The sequence below is a fragment of the Procambarus clarkii genome, chromosome 63 (genome assembly GCF_040958095.1).
Source record: "Procambarus clarkii isolate CNS0578487 chromosome 63, FALCON_Pclarkii_2.0, whole genome shotgun sequence".
Lineage (NCBI taxonomy): Eukaryota > Metazoa > Arthropoda > Malacostraca > Decapoda > Cambaridae > Procambarus > Procambarus clarkii.
In genome coordinates, this window is record NC_091212.1 from 16829295 (window position 1) to 16848747 (window position 19453).

Below are 19453 nucleotides of genomic sequence, written 5' to 3' on the forward strand. Positions count from 1 at the left end.
GAGGGGTGCCACCATCACACAGTGAGAGGGGTGCCACGACCACACAGTGAGAGGGGTGCCACGACCACACAGTGAGAGGGGTGCCACCACCACACAGTGAGAGGAGTGCCACCACCACACAGTGAGAGGGGTGCCACCACCACACAGTGAGAGGGGTGCCACCACCACACAGTGAGAGGAGTGCCACCACCACACAGTGAGAGGGGTGCCACGACCACACAGTGAGAGGGGTGCCACGACCACACAGTGAGAGGGGTGCCACCACCACACAGTGAGAGGAGTGCCACCACCACACAGTGAGAGGGGTGCCACGACCACACAGTGAGAGGGGTGCCACCACCACACAGTGAGAGGGGTGCCACCACCACACAGTGAGAGGGGTGCCACGACCACACAGTGAGAGGGGTGCCACCACCACACAGTGAGAGGAGTGCCACCACCACACAGTGAGAGGGGTGCCACGACCACACAGTGAGAGGGGTGCCACCACCACACAGTGAGAGGGGTGCCACCATCAACATGTCGTGGAGGAGACTGACGACCCAGGCCTGGATGGCAGCTATGGTTCTCCTGGCCCAAGGTAAGCCCTACCATTCTCCTGGCCCAAGGTAAGCCCTACCATTCTCGTGGTGGTAGTGTATGAGAACTTGTTTGTTATATATTAACTCCTTTTCATGGTTCGATTAATCTTGTTCTTTATAAGTTATTATTTCTCCTTTCGTTGATTCATTTTTGAGGAGTAAATGTTATAATTAATGGTATTTAGGATATAACATTATTGGTTGTGATCACCATCAGTACCAGAGGTGGTAGTGACCACCACCAGTACCAGAGGTGGTAGTGACCACCACCAGTACCAGAGGTGGTTGTGACCACCACCAGTACCAGAGGTGGTAGTGACCACCACCAGTACCAGAGGTGGTAGTGACCACCACCAGTACCAGAGGTGGTAGTGACCACCACCAGTACCAGAGGTGGTAGTGACCTCCACCAGTACCAGAGGTGGTAGTGACCACCACCAGTACCAGAGGTGGTAGTGACCTCTACCACCAGTACCAGAGATGGTAGTGACCTCCACCACCAGTACCAGAGGTGGTAGTGACCACCACCAGTACCAGAGGTGGTAGTGACCTCTACCACCAGTACCAGAGATGGTAGTGACCACCACCAGTACCAGAGGTGGTAGTGACCACCACCAGTACCAGAGGTGGTAGTGACCACCACCAGTACCAGAGGTGGTAGTGACCTCCTCCAGTACCAGAGGTGGTAGTGGCCCCCACCATTTTTTTATTATTTTCTGCCACAGACGTGGCCACACATTTACAATGCTAACCAGCATATATACATTTTCTTCTGTCCTCCATGGACAGGGTTAGAGATGTGTTAAATATATAGTTCAGGGGTTTATTGAACAATCAACCACAGAAGGTGATTCGGTGCTTTTAAAACGCTAAGCTAACCTACATACGTAAATACATAGATACACAGATTTACGTATACCCTACTTAAAGTGTTCGATGTGTCTTTTACAGTGTCATTAATGTGCATTTACAAAGGTGAAATGTAATTCTGATCAGCTTCCAATATATACTTTATAAACATATACGTACATATACATATATACATGCATATACATATATACATACATATATATACACACACATGCATTCACATACATTTGTCTCTTTTTACTCTGACAGGGTGAGATAGCTGATAGAAAAACTAGTGTGCAATTAAGCACTTAATCACTGAAGGTGATTAAGGTGCTTTCACAAGCTTAGGTTATATAGTTACATCACATACATGCATTGTATAATTGATACATTACATGGTCAATCTTGGGTACAAGTCCAATATATCATCAAGTGTTCCAGTACTCATATAGTAATTACACAGTTCAGCATACCTTAGCGCAGGAGGGCGAAAGTCAGTCAATATGGGGCATTCTACCATATAATGTTCAAGAGAGTGCATGTTTTCTCTTTCACAAAGTTGACACATTGTGTACTCGACATTTGGAGTTTGAGAAAGCTGCCAGATATGTTTATATCCCAGGCGTATTCTGGCCACTATAACATCACATTGCCGGGTTCTTGTTCTATTAGTCCCATATGTGAATGTCTCCTCACGATATCTATCATAATATTTAATGCTACAACTTTCCGGTCTTTGTGAATTTGTTAGGTCGGTGAGATCTTCAATAGATATTTGTTTAAGTATTCTCTTTGTCACTGCTAATGAAACACCCATATCTATTTCTACCACTGGTTTTCTACAGGCTGTCTTTGCAAGCATATCAACAGTGTCATGCCTTGAGATGCCAACATGTGATGGTATCCATAGGAATTTAATTTCAAATATGTTTTCTTTAGCAGCTAAAACATTCATTCGAATATCACTGACTATTTTCTGGGTGTTATTACTATGTGCGTTCAATGCCAGGAGTGCACTCTGCGAGTCACAGTATATAAGTTGTGGGGTTTTCTGTTTTGCTTTCCCGACTGCAATGCGTACGTCGCCAATGTACATGTGGCAGACGCTTCACGAAGCTGTCGGAATCAGCAGAGAAAATACGAGAACAACCGTACAGGGCCTGGGAGCAAGGTCGAGTTAGAGTCCTTGAGGGTCTCTTCTCAGACTAGCCTCACCTGGTCCTGCTCCACGTTGATCGTTGGAATCTCCTCAATGCTTGAAACACTTTAAGGGACTCTTAAGGTCCTCATAGTTTAGTGAATAATAGTCAACTCGGTGTTGAAGACACCTGGAGCTGAAGGCTTGAGTAAATAGTTGGCAGTATTCAGAAGTGGTTCAACGGAAACACAGCATAAAACTTAACAGTAGTTTATTTACTAACTTAACCACTAATACAAAGGGTGCTTGATTTACTTTAGTTTGGCGTCAGAAAGGCTATGGTTGCATTAGCGAGACTCTTGACATCTGGCTAATCGACGGTCTAAAAATAGAGTATGACATCCACTATAAAATTTGCCACCGGAAGTAGGCGGGGCCAAGGACTGTATAAAAGGCGAGGAGGAGTGGTGCGGGGCCACTTGTGCAGCCGGCACCAGCTCCAGCACTTCAGCTCCACCTCAACCTCGGCCTTCCACATACAAGCAGCCACTTTTCCGGAGCTTCAGGGAGGAGGAACTTTGACCCCCACACACCACCAACATCCCAGCCACTCGGCCACTCATCGAGCCCGCCATTGCCTCCTCCACCCCATTCCGGCCAATCACTGGCTAATCGACTCGTATCCACTCGTGGCGAAACACCTAACTTAACACAGTTGACAGCCAAACATTAACACAGCAACCTAACTGCTGGTATGCAAAGGGATCACAAGAGTTCCAACCGGATACTCGGTAATGATGATGCACAATAAATCACAAATACACTGTCAATGGGACAGACAATAACATGCACAATAATAATATCACACAATAACTAAATGTGTGGTGTATGTGAAGCTCACATTCACAGACGAGTGTAATGTCGTGATACCACACAGATAAACACACATACACCGTCGGGTGTCTCGGTCTCCACCTATACCTGTGTTAGGTATAAGAAGGTGAGAACTGTGGTTGATCCCTCAGATCAACACAGACAGACACAATAAAACAATAACAAGATCTTGTACTTACAGGTGGGGTACCTCTCTTACTCACTCACATCCATAGGCACATTTATGCAAGAACTCGTAGGTGGCCTGACAGCTCGTTCTGCTCATCACGACGTGAGACCATTGACGACAGGCTTTCCCACAAACCGTACTTGACACGGGGGTATTCGCAGGAGGGCGTGCTGTATGTCTAACCGACACACGCACACACTTGGTGGCACTGGCGATGAGTAAGGGTGGTGACATCACGTAGTACAGTGAGGGCGGCGGCTGGCGGGCTACACGCTCACGACAGAGTGGCGGCGGCTGGCGGGCTACACGCTCACGACAGAGTGGCGGCGGCTGACTATATAGTACCATGCGGTACACTTGTGGTAAAGTCACACACAGGTTACTTAGGCGGCGGCACTGCCTTAGTACACTCTAGGTCACTCACAGACGATCTCTACTTGTCACCAGGGGTTACTTGATGCCAGTCTGTTTCGCTCTGGTGATTTGTCACTAGGCTTCTAAACAATATATTCACAGTCGCGGTTCCGGGTGAGCGTTGGTATATCGAAAAGAAGCTGAGTTTAACTTAACGGTGAGGAATAGACGGTGTTCTTCTGTCTATTGGCCGATAGACAGAACAGGACATGTCCTTTATGCAAGGGCTCCCTCACGTGAATGCTCTTGCCAGCGGCTGTAGGGCATCTCGTGGGACACAACACAAGGGATTACAATTTGACCAATGACATTGCAGCAAAAGAGCGGGAACAAATCATATTGATCGTTCCCTGATCAGTAGCAGAGGTGACGTCATAAACACGTCACAACCACGTCACAGTTGTTATTCTCCATAGTGCCGGTTGAGGCTGACCCCAGAGGTCAGTCGCCTCGCTGGCGTTTCCTCTCCCTCTCTCACGCTGGCACCTCCTATGTACTCACTGACCCTTTGTGGCAAGTATGCTTAACTTTCCTGTATTTACTTCCTGCCTGGACATACGGCGGCCTCCGTATTATAAACGTATTCCTGGTTAAGTGGGCATCCTGGAGATACCCAACATGCCAGTTTACTATCCAGGGTTAACAGAGATAGGGCTTGTGCACGAGGATCGGTGCACTGTGCACTGCAATGAGCCATTCAAGTCAGCTGTGGGAGAATCTTGAGAGATCGTTCTCTCACATAAGTCCTCTGCCTTTGTGTTTTAAAAATTTAGTGGCAAGGTATATGCCTGCAAGTTCGGTTTGAGTTGTACTTGCCCAGTCATTGACGCGCTTCATTGCTGTATGTACGAGAGAAGATTGTTCAAATATATTACATGCGCAACCTGTACATCGTCCACCTTCTTCAACAGAGCCGTCGGTATAGCCCTGATACACATCGTTACCCATACCCTGAGTACTCTCAGTGATGTTTTTCAGTGTTAATTGTTTTAATAATGTAGAGTGCACACTATCTTTCTTGGGCGCATTTACAAAGTCAACTGATAGATCCCAGTTATCCCATGGAGTAATTGGTTGATTAATCATTAATTGAGTTGGGAACATATTTAATATTTTGATGGAGTTGGCCACCTTGTAGAACCAAAATACATAATCAGATATCGTTCTTCTTCTCTAGCCCTCAGGTGAGTGCATCATATTAGAAAGTTGAGCTTGAAACTTCATGTGTTGTCTAGATCTACTGAATGCCTTCACGCCGAAAACTGTGCTAATAGACAAAATTCTCTCACTTATGGTAGGTGATTTTAACTCTGCTCTCATATTAACTATTCTCGTGGACTTTGGAGCCCTAAGGATGAGACGCATAGCTTCATTTTGCAAGGTTTCAAGAGATTTCAGCTTTGTCTGTATACAGTGTGAGATGTAGAGTATTGTAGTCAATCACAGAGCGTATAAATGATACATAAAACATTCTAGCAAGTCTCACGTTAATTCCATGATTGACACCAACAAGGACCCGCAAGGGCTTTAATCTCTCCCACAGTCTCCTCTTGAGAGGAGAAAGGTACCCAGGGTCGTTAATGGGGACACCAAGGTATCTGTAAGACTCGCAGTTCTCAAGTGCTCGCCCATCTATATTATAATTGGCTGGTGGAGTACCACATGGAATGAGGGCCTGAGTTTTCTGTACAGAGATAAGGAGGCCACATTCCTCAGCTCTAGTAGCAAAAGCATCGAGCAGAACTTGCATTCTAGGCTCGGAGGCAGCCTGTAAACATATATCATCAGCATAACAAATGACAGTGTCTTCATTATTAGTTGGTAGATCTTTAATAAGTTTATGCATCAGAACGTTGAACAACAAGGGACTGAGGACCCCTCCTTGTGGAGTTACCAGTTCAAAGTGTTTGCTCTCTCTGCTTTTAACACCATTAAACAAAACATATGCTGATCGATTAACAAATAGCCCTTTATTCATTTCAGTAATTTTCCTTGTATTCCCAGCTCAGCAAGCTGTTCTAGTAACCTCCAAAGGATACCTGATCAACCAGGCTGTGACTCGTACGTCAGGGTGCGAGCAGCCGCGTCCAACAGCCTGGTTGATCAGTCCGGCAACCAGGAGGCCTGGTCGACGACCGGGCCGCGGGGACGCTAAGCCCCGGAAGCACCTCAAGGTAACCTCAAGGTAGTATGATTTTCCTGTTTGCTGTATGAAAAGCTGCAGCTAGGTCAATGAAGACTGCTTGAGGGGAAGCTTCAATATGTGCGAAGTACTCAGCAAAACAGTGTTGTGTACTGAGCCCAGGCATAAATCCCAACGGTTAGGGTGACAGGTGTCCCTGTTGTTGTTGTTGTTGTTGTTGAGTTAGGGGCGACGACGATCGTGGGATCGGATGCGCCCCGGCGTACCCGTGAAGGGTGAATCGCAAAGCCAGGAAAGGCGAAATGCCAAGCCAAAACGCAAAACGAGTGACGCCAAGCACTAGAAACTAATATGCCACACGGCAAAGCTACGCACAAAGGGAGAGGCAGAAGCACAGAATAGAACAGGGCAAACAAACAGCCAGAAGGGCACACAGCATGTCAGCAAATGCACAGGAAATCAGAGCAGATACTTGCCCGGGAATTTGGCCCGCGGGAACCTTACATTGAACGCCTCCTAGAGCACCCATTGCCAAGGGTCTCGTCCATCCACCGGGGACGCCATAACATCCGGAACCGGGGCAACAAACACCTGCAAATTGGGGACCCAGATGGTAGTACTCATGAGGCGGGAAGTCGCCACTCGCCCCCACAGGAAGGGAACTTGGCCCCCACGAAAGCACTCCGGTCCGTCAGACAGCAGTAACTCGGCAATCTTCGACCAGTGACCCGGTGGCATCACAGACCCCGGCAACACGTCCCCCAGGGCCCCAACGTGCACCCGCACCACAGGGGTACCCGCGGCCCCGGGCACACCACCAGACGACAGCAGGGAACCCGGACGGCACGCATCCTTCCGTAACGTCACCACCAGGCCACGCCCAGCACCAGAGTCCACACCATCCCTGGCAGCGGAAGCCACCACCCCCCACTGTGGAGAGTCCCCCGGTGGAGAAAGAGCCGAAGGCACGTCCGAGACACAGGCACCAGCACCGGCAGGCACATGGACCTCCGCCACCACGAACCGCGGAGACATCGACGCATCCGTATCCACACTGTCAACATCCGAAGCCCCACAGTCACTGAAGTCACCAACGTCGGCCCAGGAAGAAGACGAACGCCGGGAACGTTTGGGCACCGGCCGGATATCGTCAGAGCCTGTAAGTGACCCAGAAACACGGGTACCACGAGCCGAAGGAATCGACGCCAGGACGCAAGCAGCCTCTATCACAGGGGGAACTGGGCCACACACAGCAGGAGGCTCTGCAGCCACCCCAGCACCAAGCACATCCGGGACCCGAGTCACGGACACAGGGCCAGGCGCAGCATCAGAAGATGAGGGAGAAGACAGCGACGTCACACAGGGGGCTCCAGGAAGGCCCACGGGAGCAGCTGGGACAGCGACAGGATCAGGTAGACCAACCGATGGTACCTCAAGAACCGGAGGAGGGACGGCAACAACCGGAGGAACGGCAGGCGCCGCCGGGGAATCTGCAACAGCAAACGGGACGCACACCTCATCAACATCACCAGAGACTGCCTCCAGAGGGAGCGGCGGGAAATCCTCGTCGCGGAACAAGTTGACAGGAGCAGCAGGGGCCTCAGAGCACCCGGCAGCCTGATGCCCCAACTGGCCACACCGGAAACAGGTACGAGGCTGCCGGGCATAATACACCCGGACGTAGTATCCCATAAGCCGGACAGAAGAAGGTATATCCGACCGCAGGCGCATCCCCAACGTGCGAATGTTTGTACGCCTCGCAGCATACCGCCCCGAGAAGAGCGTGTTCACCCGCATGCTGACAACAGTACCAAACCCCCCGAAGTAACGCCGGAGGAGGTCATCAAGGAATTCCAGGGGCGCACCATGGATACTGACATAAGTCAGGGCATCACTGCGGTCCGAAATCGCCACAGAGCCGGCATCGTCTGGCAACGGCAACATACGCCCCCCGTAATGACGGAGGAAGTCCCGGTACTCGTCCTCCCCCACGAACTTAATAACAACCCGATGGGCCGTAACTAGCTCCACACCGTAAACAGCTTCCACCGGGACACGAAGCATGTCACACATCACCATCTCGATGGTCGGATAACCAGCCTTACAAGTGAACTCCAGGCCCACGGAGTTCACACGCTGAACAGGAGGAAGATGGCCCCTCATGTCAGAACTGCCACGTCAACGCAGCCAGGCAGGCAACAAAACTGGTAGGGCAGGGACGCCCACACCACCTGGCGACCAAAACAGCAAACAACTCCAACAGCCACGGAGGGTCGGTAAACGTCCTCACTCCACGGCTGCTAGCTGTACAGACAAGAGCGATGGCTCGTTGTCTGTTGGGGCGTGTGTCATTAAGTTTCTGCTGTATGTTAATTGGGAGTGAGTTGTAGCTTAATGTTAGTGCCCATTGATCAAGGAGAATGTTTGCTTGTTCTAGTGGGCTGTGGTGCAGTGGTTTGGTTGGGTTGCTTCTAGAGATTTTTCGTATCTTTTCCCCAAACTTCAACAGGTGTTGTTTGCTCATTTATACTTTACAGGAATTCTTCCCAGTGTTTATTCCGTATAACGTTGCTCATGTCTCTCACCTCTCTATTTGCAACTAGAAATGCATGCAAGTCACCTTGTGCTTTGGTTCGTTTGTATGTATCTCCAAGTTGCTTTACTTGTTCATGTTCTTTAACAAATACGGGGTCAAGGACCCACTTGGGTGGTGGTAGGTGTTGCCCACTTCGGCTAGGCTTATGGCCTGTTCCCCAACACACCCATGTGTCGTAGTAGGTAGTAATCGTATCAACGAGATCTCTGTTGAGAAGGCCTGTACATTCGTTTTTGTGTAACCTTGATACCATTTTGAAATACAATTAATAAAGTGGTCGTGCAAGCCATATGGAATGTTCATTTTCCGTCTCTGATGTCTATTAGGTACATCACACTGTACCTCATAGGAAGCAGAAACTGCACAGTGATCACTAACCAAGTGATTTACCAATGAACATTCCATCCTATCTTGCACAAGGTTTCTACCCATTACATAATCAAGTCTCCCTCCCAAACTACGGGCTCACCATAGCCCGTGTTACTTGGAACTTTTTGTTCCAGGTAGCGAATCTTTAACAACAAGATGCCTTCCAATAAATGAGTTTGGGTATCCGTAGTATACACGGTTAATCTGTTGTCATAAACATATTTTATAAATTTGCATCCATTATCGTTGTTATTAATGTCTCCCAGCGTAATATGTCTAGCATTAAAATCTCCCATATATATTGTCCCTTGATTGTCTAGATCTGGGAGCAATGTTACGTTGAGTTTCTGGCTTCTGGCATATACGTTGAGGAATGAGCAGTGGCCTGTTGTAGTTTGTACATGAAAGTGATGGTACTGTGTGTGTACATTGTGTGACGTGCTCACAAGAATGTGCGGTAAATCACTTCTGATGTATGTTAATAGGCCTGTGGCGTTACTTTAAATATAGGATGCATACCATCTGATCTTTGGTGGGGTTTTGTTTATCATGTTGGACGTGTAGGGCTCCTGTAAAGCAATAATATCTATGTTGTTACTGGTAACATGTGCAATTAGATCATTCAGTCTTTTGTTGATGCTACGAATGTTCCAACTGAGAAACTAATGGTCCTTGTGTCAGCAGCAGCCATCGTCTTGGTGTTGTTCCTTCGTGGGACTGGTGGTCCCATTGTTGTCCTCGTTCCACTTCCACAATGTGTTAATTAGTGACTGTACGACGGAAAGAGCGACTTCCTTTTCTAGTTAATGTTTCTGTGTTACTAACACTGTTGTCATCACTGAGTTGACTGACGACGTCGCCGCCACCGACTCCGTTGTCGCTCTCATCTCTGCCACTGCTGCCGCCGTTGCTGCCGCCGTTGCAGCCGCCGCCACTAGCGCAGACACCTTTACCAGCGCGGGCCACGGCTGTGACACAGCAGTGTGGAGGCTGCTGTATCTCTTGTCAAGGAGCCCGACGTAGCATCTGTATAATTTCAGCCAGTTCTGTTACCTGTGCTTGCAAGGCTGCCAACTGTCCTTTAACTGTTGTCTCAGGCTGTTGTGTGTTGTCAGGGGCGTTGCTGGTACTGTCACCGCTATTGGATGGGTCAACAGTACTAGAGCTGGCATAGGTAGGCACTTGTTGAACCTCGGGCACTTGCCTCCTTGTGCCAAGGAAAGCTGGCCATTTGGTACAGTCTGAGTGCTAGATGGTTACTCCTTCCGTACCACATCTGAAACACTTCAGCGGCGGTTTAGATGGAGCCACAGTTTTATGTTGTTGCTCTGATTCTGTTACAGTGTTCTGTTGCTCCTCTTCCAGCTTTCTTTGGTTTCTGGTCGTCTTATGCGGACAGTCCTTCAGTGGATGAGTACCGGAACAGAGAGCACACGTGGGTGTGGGGCGCCAGCAGTACTTAGCTATGTGGCCACTGCCACAGCACTCGTAACACTCCACAGGGTCTAGCTGCCATGCCCTGAACGTGCTGGGGCGCGCATACAACCCACTACACCAATACTGGTACCAGAGGTGGTAGTGACCACCACCAGTACCAGAGGTGGTAGTGACCACCACCAGTACCAGAGGTGGTAGTGACCACCACCAGTACCAGAGGTGGTAGTGACCACCACCAGTACCAGAGGTGGTAGTGACCACCACCAGTACCAGAGGTGGTAGTGACCTCCACCAGTACCAGAGGTGGTAGTGACCACCACCAGTACCAGAGGTGGTACTGACCTCCACCAGTACCAAAGGTGGTAGTGACCTCCACCAGTACCAGAGGTGGTTGTGACCACCACCAGTAACAGAGGTGGTTGTGACCACCACCAGTACCAGAGGTGGTAGTGACCTCCACCAGTACCAGAGGTGGTAGTGACCACCACCAGTGCCAGAGGTGGTAGTGACCTCCACCAGTACCAGAGGTGGTAGTGACCTCCACCAGTACCAGAGGTGGTTGTGACCACCACCAGTAACAGAGGTGGTTGTGACCACCACCAGTAACAGAGGTGGTTGTGACCACCACCAGTAACAGAGGTAGTTGTGACCACCACCAGTACCAGAGGTGGTAGTGACCTCCACCAGTACCAGAGGTGGTAGTGACCTCCTCCAGTACCAGAGGTGGTAGTGACCACAACACCATTGAGCCGTCTCATATCTCTTTTTTGACATACTGTACAGAAGTTTATAAGGAAAATATATGTTGGGTTCTATCAGTAGTATAATGTATGTATTATACACATATGTATCCCATGTAACGTAGAGTGTCGGCGGCTACAGCTGCAGTGTCTGTACTCTACTGTAACCAGGCTCCTTCAAATTCACTGAATCCAATTTTCTTATTAACAGTTCATTATTACTAAGAATATCACTATTCTGCATAATTATCTCTTATGATAATTTAGGCTGTTGTTGTTGTTTAACAACATTGTCTTCTCTGCTATCCTCCCCCCCTCCCACTTCTCCCCACCTCCCCCTCTCCTTCCCCCTCCTTTCCCCTCCCCCCCTACCTACTTCCTTCTGAAATCACTACAAAAACTAATTGAAAATCCTGCTCAATACTTGGGTATAATTATAGGTGAAAGGTTTTATGGAGACAGTTTTAATGGAGTCGAGGACACATTGTACAAGTTTGGGGACTTAGGAGCACTAGTGTGCGACGATACCTTTTGTAAATTGTTAGAACAAACGATAGTTTGTCCGGGGCAGGCGGCCTGGGGCGGTAGTTAGGTTCTTGGGGGGGGGAGGAATTGGGAGGGGGGGGGGTGGAGAGATCACGGAACATGGCGCTTTCAAGTGTTCGAGTACTGGAACACGGCGTTATTAGGTGTCCGAGTACTGGAACACGTAATAATGAGGCGTCCAGGTTTGTGGGTCCTGGAACACAATATTGCCAAGTTTCTGGGTCCACCAGTACCCAGACACAACACACACCTGTGGTTGACCAGGTCCCACACACACCTGTGGTTGACCAGGTCCCACACACACACCTGCGGGTGACCAGGTCCTACACACACACCTGCGGGTGACCAGGTCCTACACACACACACCTGAGGGTGACCAGGTCCCACACACACACGTGTGGGTGACCAGGTCCCACACACACACGTGTGGGTGACCAGGTCCCACACACACACACACCTGTAGGTGACCAAGTCCTACACACACACCTGTGGGTGACCAGGTCCCACACACACACGTGTGGGTGACCAGGTCCCACACACACCTGTGGGTGACCAGGTCCCACACACACACCTGTGGGTGACCAGGTCCCATACACACACCTGTAGGTGACCAGGTCCCACACACATACCTGTGGGTGACCAGGTCCCACACACACACCTGTGGGTGACCAGGTCCCACACACACCTGTGAGTGACCAGGTCCTACACACACACCTGTGGTTGACCAGGTCCCACACACACACACCTGTAGGTGACCAAGTCCTACATACACACCTGTGGGTGACCAGGTCCCACACACACACCTGTGGGTGACCAGGTCCCATACACACACCTGTAGGTGACCAGGTCCCACACACATACCTGTGGGTGACCAGGTCCCCCACACACACCTGTGGGTGACCAGGTCCCACACACACACACCTGTGGGTGACCAGGTCCCACACACACACACCTGTTGGTGACCAGGTCCCACACACACACCTGTTGGTGACCAGGTCCCACACACACGTGTGGGTGACAACCTTGGTCTCCCGGTAACTGCACATTACATCACACGTACACACACATCAGGACAGGTTGCAGTAACAAAATATTTGTAAGAAAGGCTTTTCAAGGTTATACAAGTGCCAGGAGGGAGGAGGATGGGGAAGGAGGAGGACATGGGGAGGAAGGGGAAAGAGAGTGAGGGCGGGGAGATAATGGTATTCCACCAGTACCTCCCTCATTGATACGATGAGGGAGGGAGGATTGAGAGAGATGTACTTAAAAGGAAGTTACGGAAAGGATGGGGAGGGAGGGGCAGTGAGGGGGAGAGAGGGGACAGGATCTAGGGGTCACGGGGGATGAAAAAGTTAACCAAACCATCACAATATTACCAACAGTCTTCACAAACGCAATCCATTAACACGAAATTATATATATATATACCCAATATTTTTCCCAGGAAAGCCTGCGCTTAGGGGTCTAAACAATGCTCTCCTATTACATACAACTAAAGAATTTTTACAGACGAATTTCTTTCCCAGGAAAGCCTCCAGCAGCAGATTTAAGTCCTTTGTAATAAGGCTAAAGCGAGAGAAGGTGTGAAGGTCCTCATATCTGTGACCCGCAGCGCCACCGCCACCACCCGACTCCACACTCACAGGATTTACGTTTTATTATATGTAATCCCTTTCGGGTCTTGTGGGATTTATATATTAGTGAGTGAGATCCTCTTAGGCCGGTCGGAGCCTCACGCAGCCAAGCTCTCACTTTTGCTCGGCTTGTGTGAGGCTTTTGCTCTCACCGACGACGAATGTGCACTGAGGTACCAGACCTAATCTTGTCTGACGGTACACGTGATGGGGCATGTTTACCAGACCACGCCGCTCAACCCTTGCCCATCACACCTGCTGACACCTACTGACACCTGCTGACACCTGCTGACACCTGCTGACACCTGCTGACACCTGCTGGAGGTACAGGTGCGGGCGGGACCCGTACCTCTCGTGGTAACAGGCCACAAACACACACCCGCGCGCTACTCTACACTTCTCATAACCGAGCAAAGAGCTCTAAATATTTTCTTTTTGAGTTTTTCAGTTAAAATAAATTTTGTCTCAGATTCTGAGTCACAAAGGAGGAGTCAGAGGCATGGGAAGGAGGGGAGGGGAGGGAGGGGGAGGAGGATGGGGGAGGGAGGGGGAGGAGGAGGGGGAGAAGGGAGGGAGGGGGGGGAGGGGGGGAGGGGGGGGGAGGGAGGTAACCAAGTGTTACAATAACTAATTAGAGATCTATTGCCTATTTGTTAAGATAGTAATGTTTTAATGGCAGGAGTCTGGCAGTCACATGAAGGAGGGGAGAGGGAGGGAGGGACGGAGGAAGGGAGGGAGGGAGGGGTTGGGAGAGAGAGAGAGAGAGAGGGGAGTGAGCCAGAGAGGCAAAGTGGATGAGTTTCCCAATGTCTGTCTGTAATATTAAAATTTGCCTGTCTATTTCTGTCTGTCTGTCTGTCTGTCTGTCTGTCTGTCTGTCTTTCTCTCTTTCTCTCTCTCTCTCTCTCTCTCTCTCTCTCTCTCTCTCTCTCTCTCTCTCTCTCTCTCTCTCTCTCTCTCTCTCTCTCTCTCTCTCTCGCTCTTTCTTCTTCTCTCTCTCTCTCTCTCTCTCTCTCTCTCTCTCTCTCTCTCTCTCTCTCTCTCTCTCTCTCTCTCTCTCTCTCTCTCTCTCTCTCTCTCTCTCTCTCTCTCTCTCTCTCTCTCTCTCTCTCTCTCTCTCTCTCTCTCTCTCTCTCTCTCTCTCTCTCTCTCTCTCTCTCTCTCTCTCTCTCTCTCTCTCTCTCTCTCTCTCTTCTCTCTCTCTCTCTCTCTCTCTCTCTCTCTCTCTCTCTCTCTCTCTCTCTCTCTCTTCTTCCTCTCTCTCTCTCTCTCTCTCTCTCTCTCTCTCTCTCTTCTTCCTCTCTCTCTCTCTCTCTCTCTCTCTCTCTCTCTCTCTCTCTCTCTCTCTCTCTCTCTCTCTCTCTCTCTCTCTCTCTCTTCTTCCTCTCTCTCTCTCTCTTCTTCTCTCTCTCTCTCTCTCTCTCTCTCTCTCTCTCTCTCTCTCTCTCTCTCTCTCTTTCTTCCTCTCTCTCTCTCTCTCTCTTTCTTCCTCTCTCTCTCTCTCTCTCTCTCTCTCTCTCTCTCTCTCTCTCTCTCTCTCTCTCTCTCTCTCTCTCTCTCTCTCTCTCTTTCTTCCTCTCTCTCTCTCTCTCTCTCTCTCTCTCTCTCTCTCTCTCTCTCTCTCTCTCTCTCTCTCTTTCTTCCTCTCTCTCTCTCTCTCTCTCTCTCTCTCTCTCTCTTTCTTCCTCTCTCTCTCTCTCTCTCTCTCTCTCTCTCTCTCTCTGGATATTCTAATGTAATTTCCTGACAAAGAAAGTTTTGGTATAGTTCACACCTGACTCAGCCCGGCTGTCTGCGGCGTACCACTATTTCCCACTAAATATTGCGCACAAAATGCTCTTAGTTGCATCTGTGTGGCTAAAGTGTCTCTCACTCTCCCTCCTCTCTCTCTCTCTCTCTCCTCCCTTCCCTCCCTCCCACGCTCCCACGCTCCCTCCACTACCTTCCCTCTCACCCTCCTCCCTTCCCTCCCTCCCACGCTCCCTCCACTACCTTCCCACTCACCCTCCTTCCCTCAGTCCATCTCACTAACACAATGTTGTGTGGTATTAGTCTTGGCAATTTGTGTAAATGTAAATGTTTGTATAGATGTGTTTGTTCTTAGTTATGCCTGCAGGGGCTGAGCTTCGGCTCCTTGGTCCCGCCTCCTATCAACTGCTGTACAAGTCTCAGAACATCTCTGGCTCTTTTATATCAAAATTTGAAGCTGTGAATGAAGGCTTCCTTCAGACTTTCACTTCTTAGTGCACTTCGCTCATTCACTTCTCTAAATATAGTTTATTATAATATCTTTGTGGCTCCTGAAGGTAGTTAGTTTCCAACACAATCGACTTGAGAATGGTCCAGGACGGACCGAAACGTCGTCGTCCCTTCACCTTCTAGTGTGTGGTCTGGTCAACATACTTCAGCCACGTTATTGTGACTCATTCGCCTGCAAACAGTGTCCTTGTTTGTGTAAGACCTATTGCAAACTGTCTTCGTCTTAAATCTTTAATTCCTGAGAATATTTTGTATGTCGTGATCATTTTTCATTATGTTATTATCCTTCAGTGACATATGGATTAATTCTTGTTGTTGTTGGTCTCTTAATTGATGCCTCTCTGGTCGCTTATCTCTAAACTCTCTCCAGCTTCCTTTTGTATTTAAAGAGATAACAACTCTACACTGGTTATCTTCTTCTTCTTGAGATAATTTCGGGGCTTTTTTTTTGACTCTAAAAAGCGGCCCGGTCCTCGACCAGGCCTCCACCCCCAGGAAGCAGCCCGTGACAGCTGACTAACACCCAGGTACCTATTTTACTGCCAGGTAACAGGGGCATAGGGTGAAAGAAACTCTGCCCATTGCTTCTCGCCAGCGCCCGGGATCGAACCCGGGATCACAGGATCACAAGTCCAGCGTGCTGTCCGCTCGGCCGACCGGCTCCCTGAAAACAAGACGGGGCAGCCTCGGGGCATCCTGGGGAAGCAACCAACCTAGCGCGCTGCACCAACCTAAACGTGTCCTGCATCACGCGATCTGCTTCCACCCGAATAATATCATCAGATTGGGTGAACTGAGTCACATAGAAGCTACAAAGCTCGCAGAACTCTGGGTCGAGTGTGTCACCGACCAAATAGGCAGCATGACGGAGGCAAAAGCCATGAGTGTCGCCCTGAAACAAGGGGACAGAACAACCCTCAAACAAAGCCATGAGTGTCGCCCTGAAACAAGGGGGACAGAACAACCCTCAAACTTGCACAAAGCGAGAGGGGACGCAGGGGTCACATCCACTTGACCCGAGTGCCCTGCGGGGTTTCCCAGGGCTCCTAGACTGGGTCTGCTAAGGGTAATCCCAGGCAGGGTACTGTTAACCGACGCCCCAAGCTACCAACCAATACTGCTAAAGCTGAACCCACAGGACGTGTCCACACACGAGGGCGAAGCAGGGGGAACCACCACACACAAACAACCCTAATATAAAGGGGGGGAGGGACACCAAGGCAGATCCCCCTGCCAGGCAAAAAAAAAAAAAAGAAAAACCTCGCAAGAGTGCAGCGTACCTAGAGGGAACAGAGCCGGCCGCTGTTATAGGTGAAAACTAGGTACGCAGTACCCCGTGCCCCTACGCAGTACCCCGTGCCCCACCAGTGCTATAACTACCACTTACCCCAAGACAAACAAGGGAGGAACCCCCCAAAACACTCGAGGCGGTCAATCGCCAAGCAGTGAAAGACCAACAGAGGTAGACCCAAGGTGACCTGTGGAAGGGAACCCCAAGCCCCTAGAGCAGTACGTACAGGGCACTCAGGGAAGGGAGCTCTAAGCTCTAGCTGCCCGAGTACCTGTTAATATTACTCCCAGCTCCCACACCACCGAAGAGAAGTACTTAACCTAGGCACAGCACAAAGAGAATCTGGAGCTGGAGCCACAACGACTAAGCTTTATCCCACCAGCCAAGGAACTGAAGGTGTGGATCGCCAGCGTAAAGGGGGGGGGGGGTCTGGGGCTCCCCCCTTCCCCCTCCCGGGCAGGGGGGAGCTGTGCAGACACCCGGTGCTGCAAGTCCCAGAATTGGTCAGACGTATGTTATCTACAAGGTCCTGAACAACTTTCCGAGGAGTCAGAGGACAGAACGGAACGAGAATACATAATTAAGTGAAAAGAACGAGGGGATTATGGGGATTATGGGAGATAATGGAGAGAGCTTCAAGTGAAGTCATCATCAAACAAGATTGTCGAGGGAGTTGCCGGAGCAGACAACGATTGGACGCAAGACGGGGACCGGGAGCTGCAGCCTGGATTTTCGCTAACAGCCGATTTAGTAGCAATACTGGTAGCACTCGAAATTATTGACAACACTGAAGTAGACAGCTTAATTATTTCCGACTCCCTATCCTCACTACGAGCAATAAACAGTTTGCAATCAAGTAATAACGTGCTTGTCTTGGAAGCTAGACGTAGATATGTAAGAATACTTAGCAAGAGGGTAAATATAACAATGTTGTGGATTCCTTCTCACATTGGCCTGCAGGAACATGACAAAGTTGACGCCCTTGCTAAGTCTGCAGTAAATAAAGACAGTATTGAACGGAATCTTGAGTTATCAAATAGGTCCCTTAAAAGTGTCATTAGACGAGAACTCCTGGATGGATTTGAAAAAAGTAGAACTGTGCAAACTGGAACTAGTAGGTACATTGTTCATCACAATGAAATGTGTGAAGTAAAACATGTGTATGGGGCAAGTAACAAAGTCAGTAGACTAACAGATGTTGTCACAGCTCGTATAAGACTTGGCTACAAGTATCACTGGCAGTTCGGCTTGTATAGGGATCTAGATGAAGTAAAGTGTAAAGTGTGTGGACATAGGCAGGGACACACACTCGAACACTATTTCTTAGATTGTAGTAAAATTGAGCCATTGAGAGATAAATCTAAGCTCACTTTGTATGATATTGCAACCTATCTTATTACCATGGATAAATTACCTGAAATCCTTGCACTGTATCCATATTTTGCTTCCAGTAGATAAACGACATATGAGATTCAGAAACAAGTAGTGTATTGTGAGGACTAATAATAAACAGAAGCTCCCCTATGACTCTGTAATATCCCCATTGGTCTAACTATTATGTACTAGCGATAAGACCTACCATTAATGTATGATGACTTACTGTGAATATATAGCTCTTGAAATAGCACTTTTTCTGTAACTAGCTGACATTGTAACTATAAGGTGTGAAGGATAGATGAAATTGTTTATGTAATAATCTAAGATGAGGTCTGATAAAGACCTTTTGTGCCCTCTGTAATGCTTTTTGCGCTACCGCTCACAGGATGGGTATGGGGTGCACAATAAACTAGCCGCCTCCGGCGGCAACAATCAAATCAATCAAAGCGTGAGAAAGCTGTGCTTGCTTGTGTTAATATAGAGTAGTGTGAGGCCGGAACAAGTAAAGGACTCAGCAGGCACTAAAGTGAAGCAGTAACACGCTGTGGCTGTAGCTGAAGACAATACAGAAACTACATAACCAACCAGCACTACAGACTTTGACAAAACAGCAGAATAAACAGACCTCAGTACGCAGTAATATATCCCACAAATGCCACTTTACTTGGCATATAAATCTTTATGTGATTTACACGTGTTTGGAAGGTTTGAAGGGCATCAGAGACAAGACTTTCAGATCCTCTTCTTGTGTGATCTCATCTCTCCCTCCTAGTCTTCCCTCCTATCGCTTTATCCTAGTCACAGTGAGAGAAGATTATATCTTCTCTGAAGAGTAAATCGCCAGGGGCCCACTTCTCAAGTCCCCGGATGAGGCATCAAAGTGGGAGGTGTCCGGGGGTGCGGCCCCCCAGGTCCCCCGTGCTGGCCGGGGGTGCGGCCCCCCAGGTCCCCCGTGCTGGCCGGGGGTGCGGCCCCCCAGGTCCCCCGTGCTGGCCGGGGGTGCGGCCCCCCAG

General features: G+C 49.3%; 1 protein-coding gene across 1 annotated transcript in view; it reads left to right on the forward strand.

The window, feature by feature from the left end:
- The first annotated feature begins 385 nt into the window (after positions 1-385).
- LOC123769658 (uncharacterized) overlaps positions 386-19453 on the forward strand; it is a 126961-nt gene continuing 107893 nt past the window's right edge. The window contains exon 1 of the mRNA XM_069308622.1: positions 386-580. Within this exon, the coding sequence (XP_069164723.1) occupies positions 520-580 (61 nt within the window). The 5' untranslated portion in view covers positions 386-519. The remainder of the gene's footprint in view (positions 581-19453) is intronic.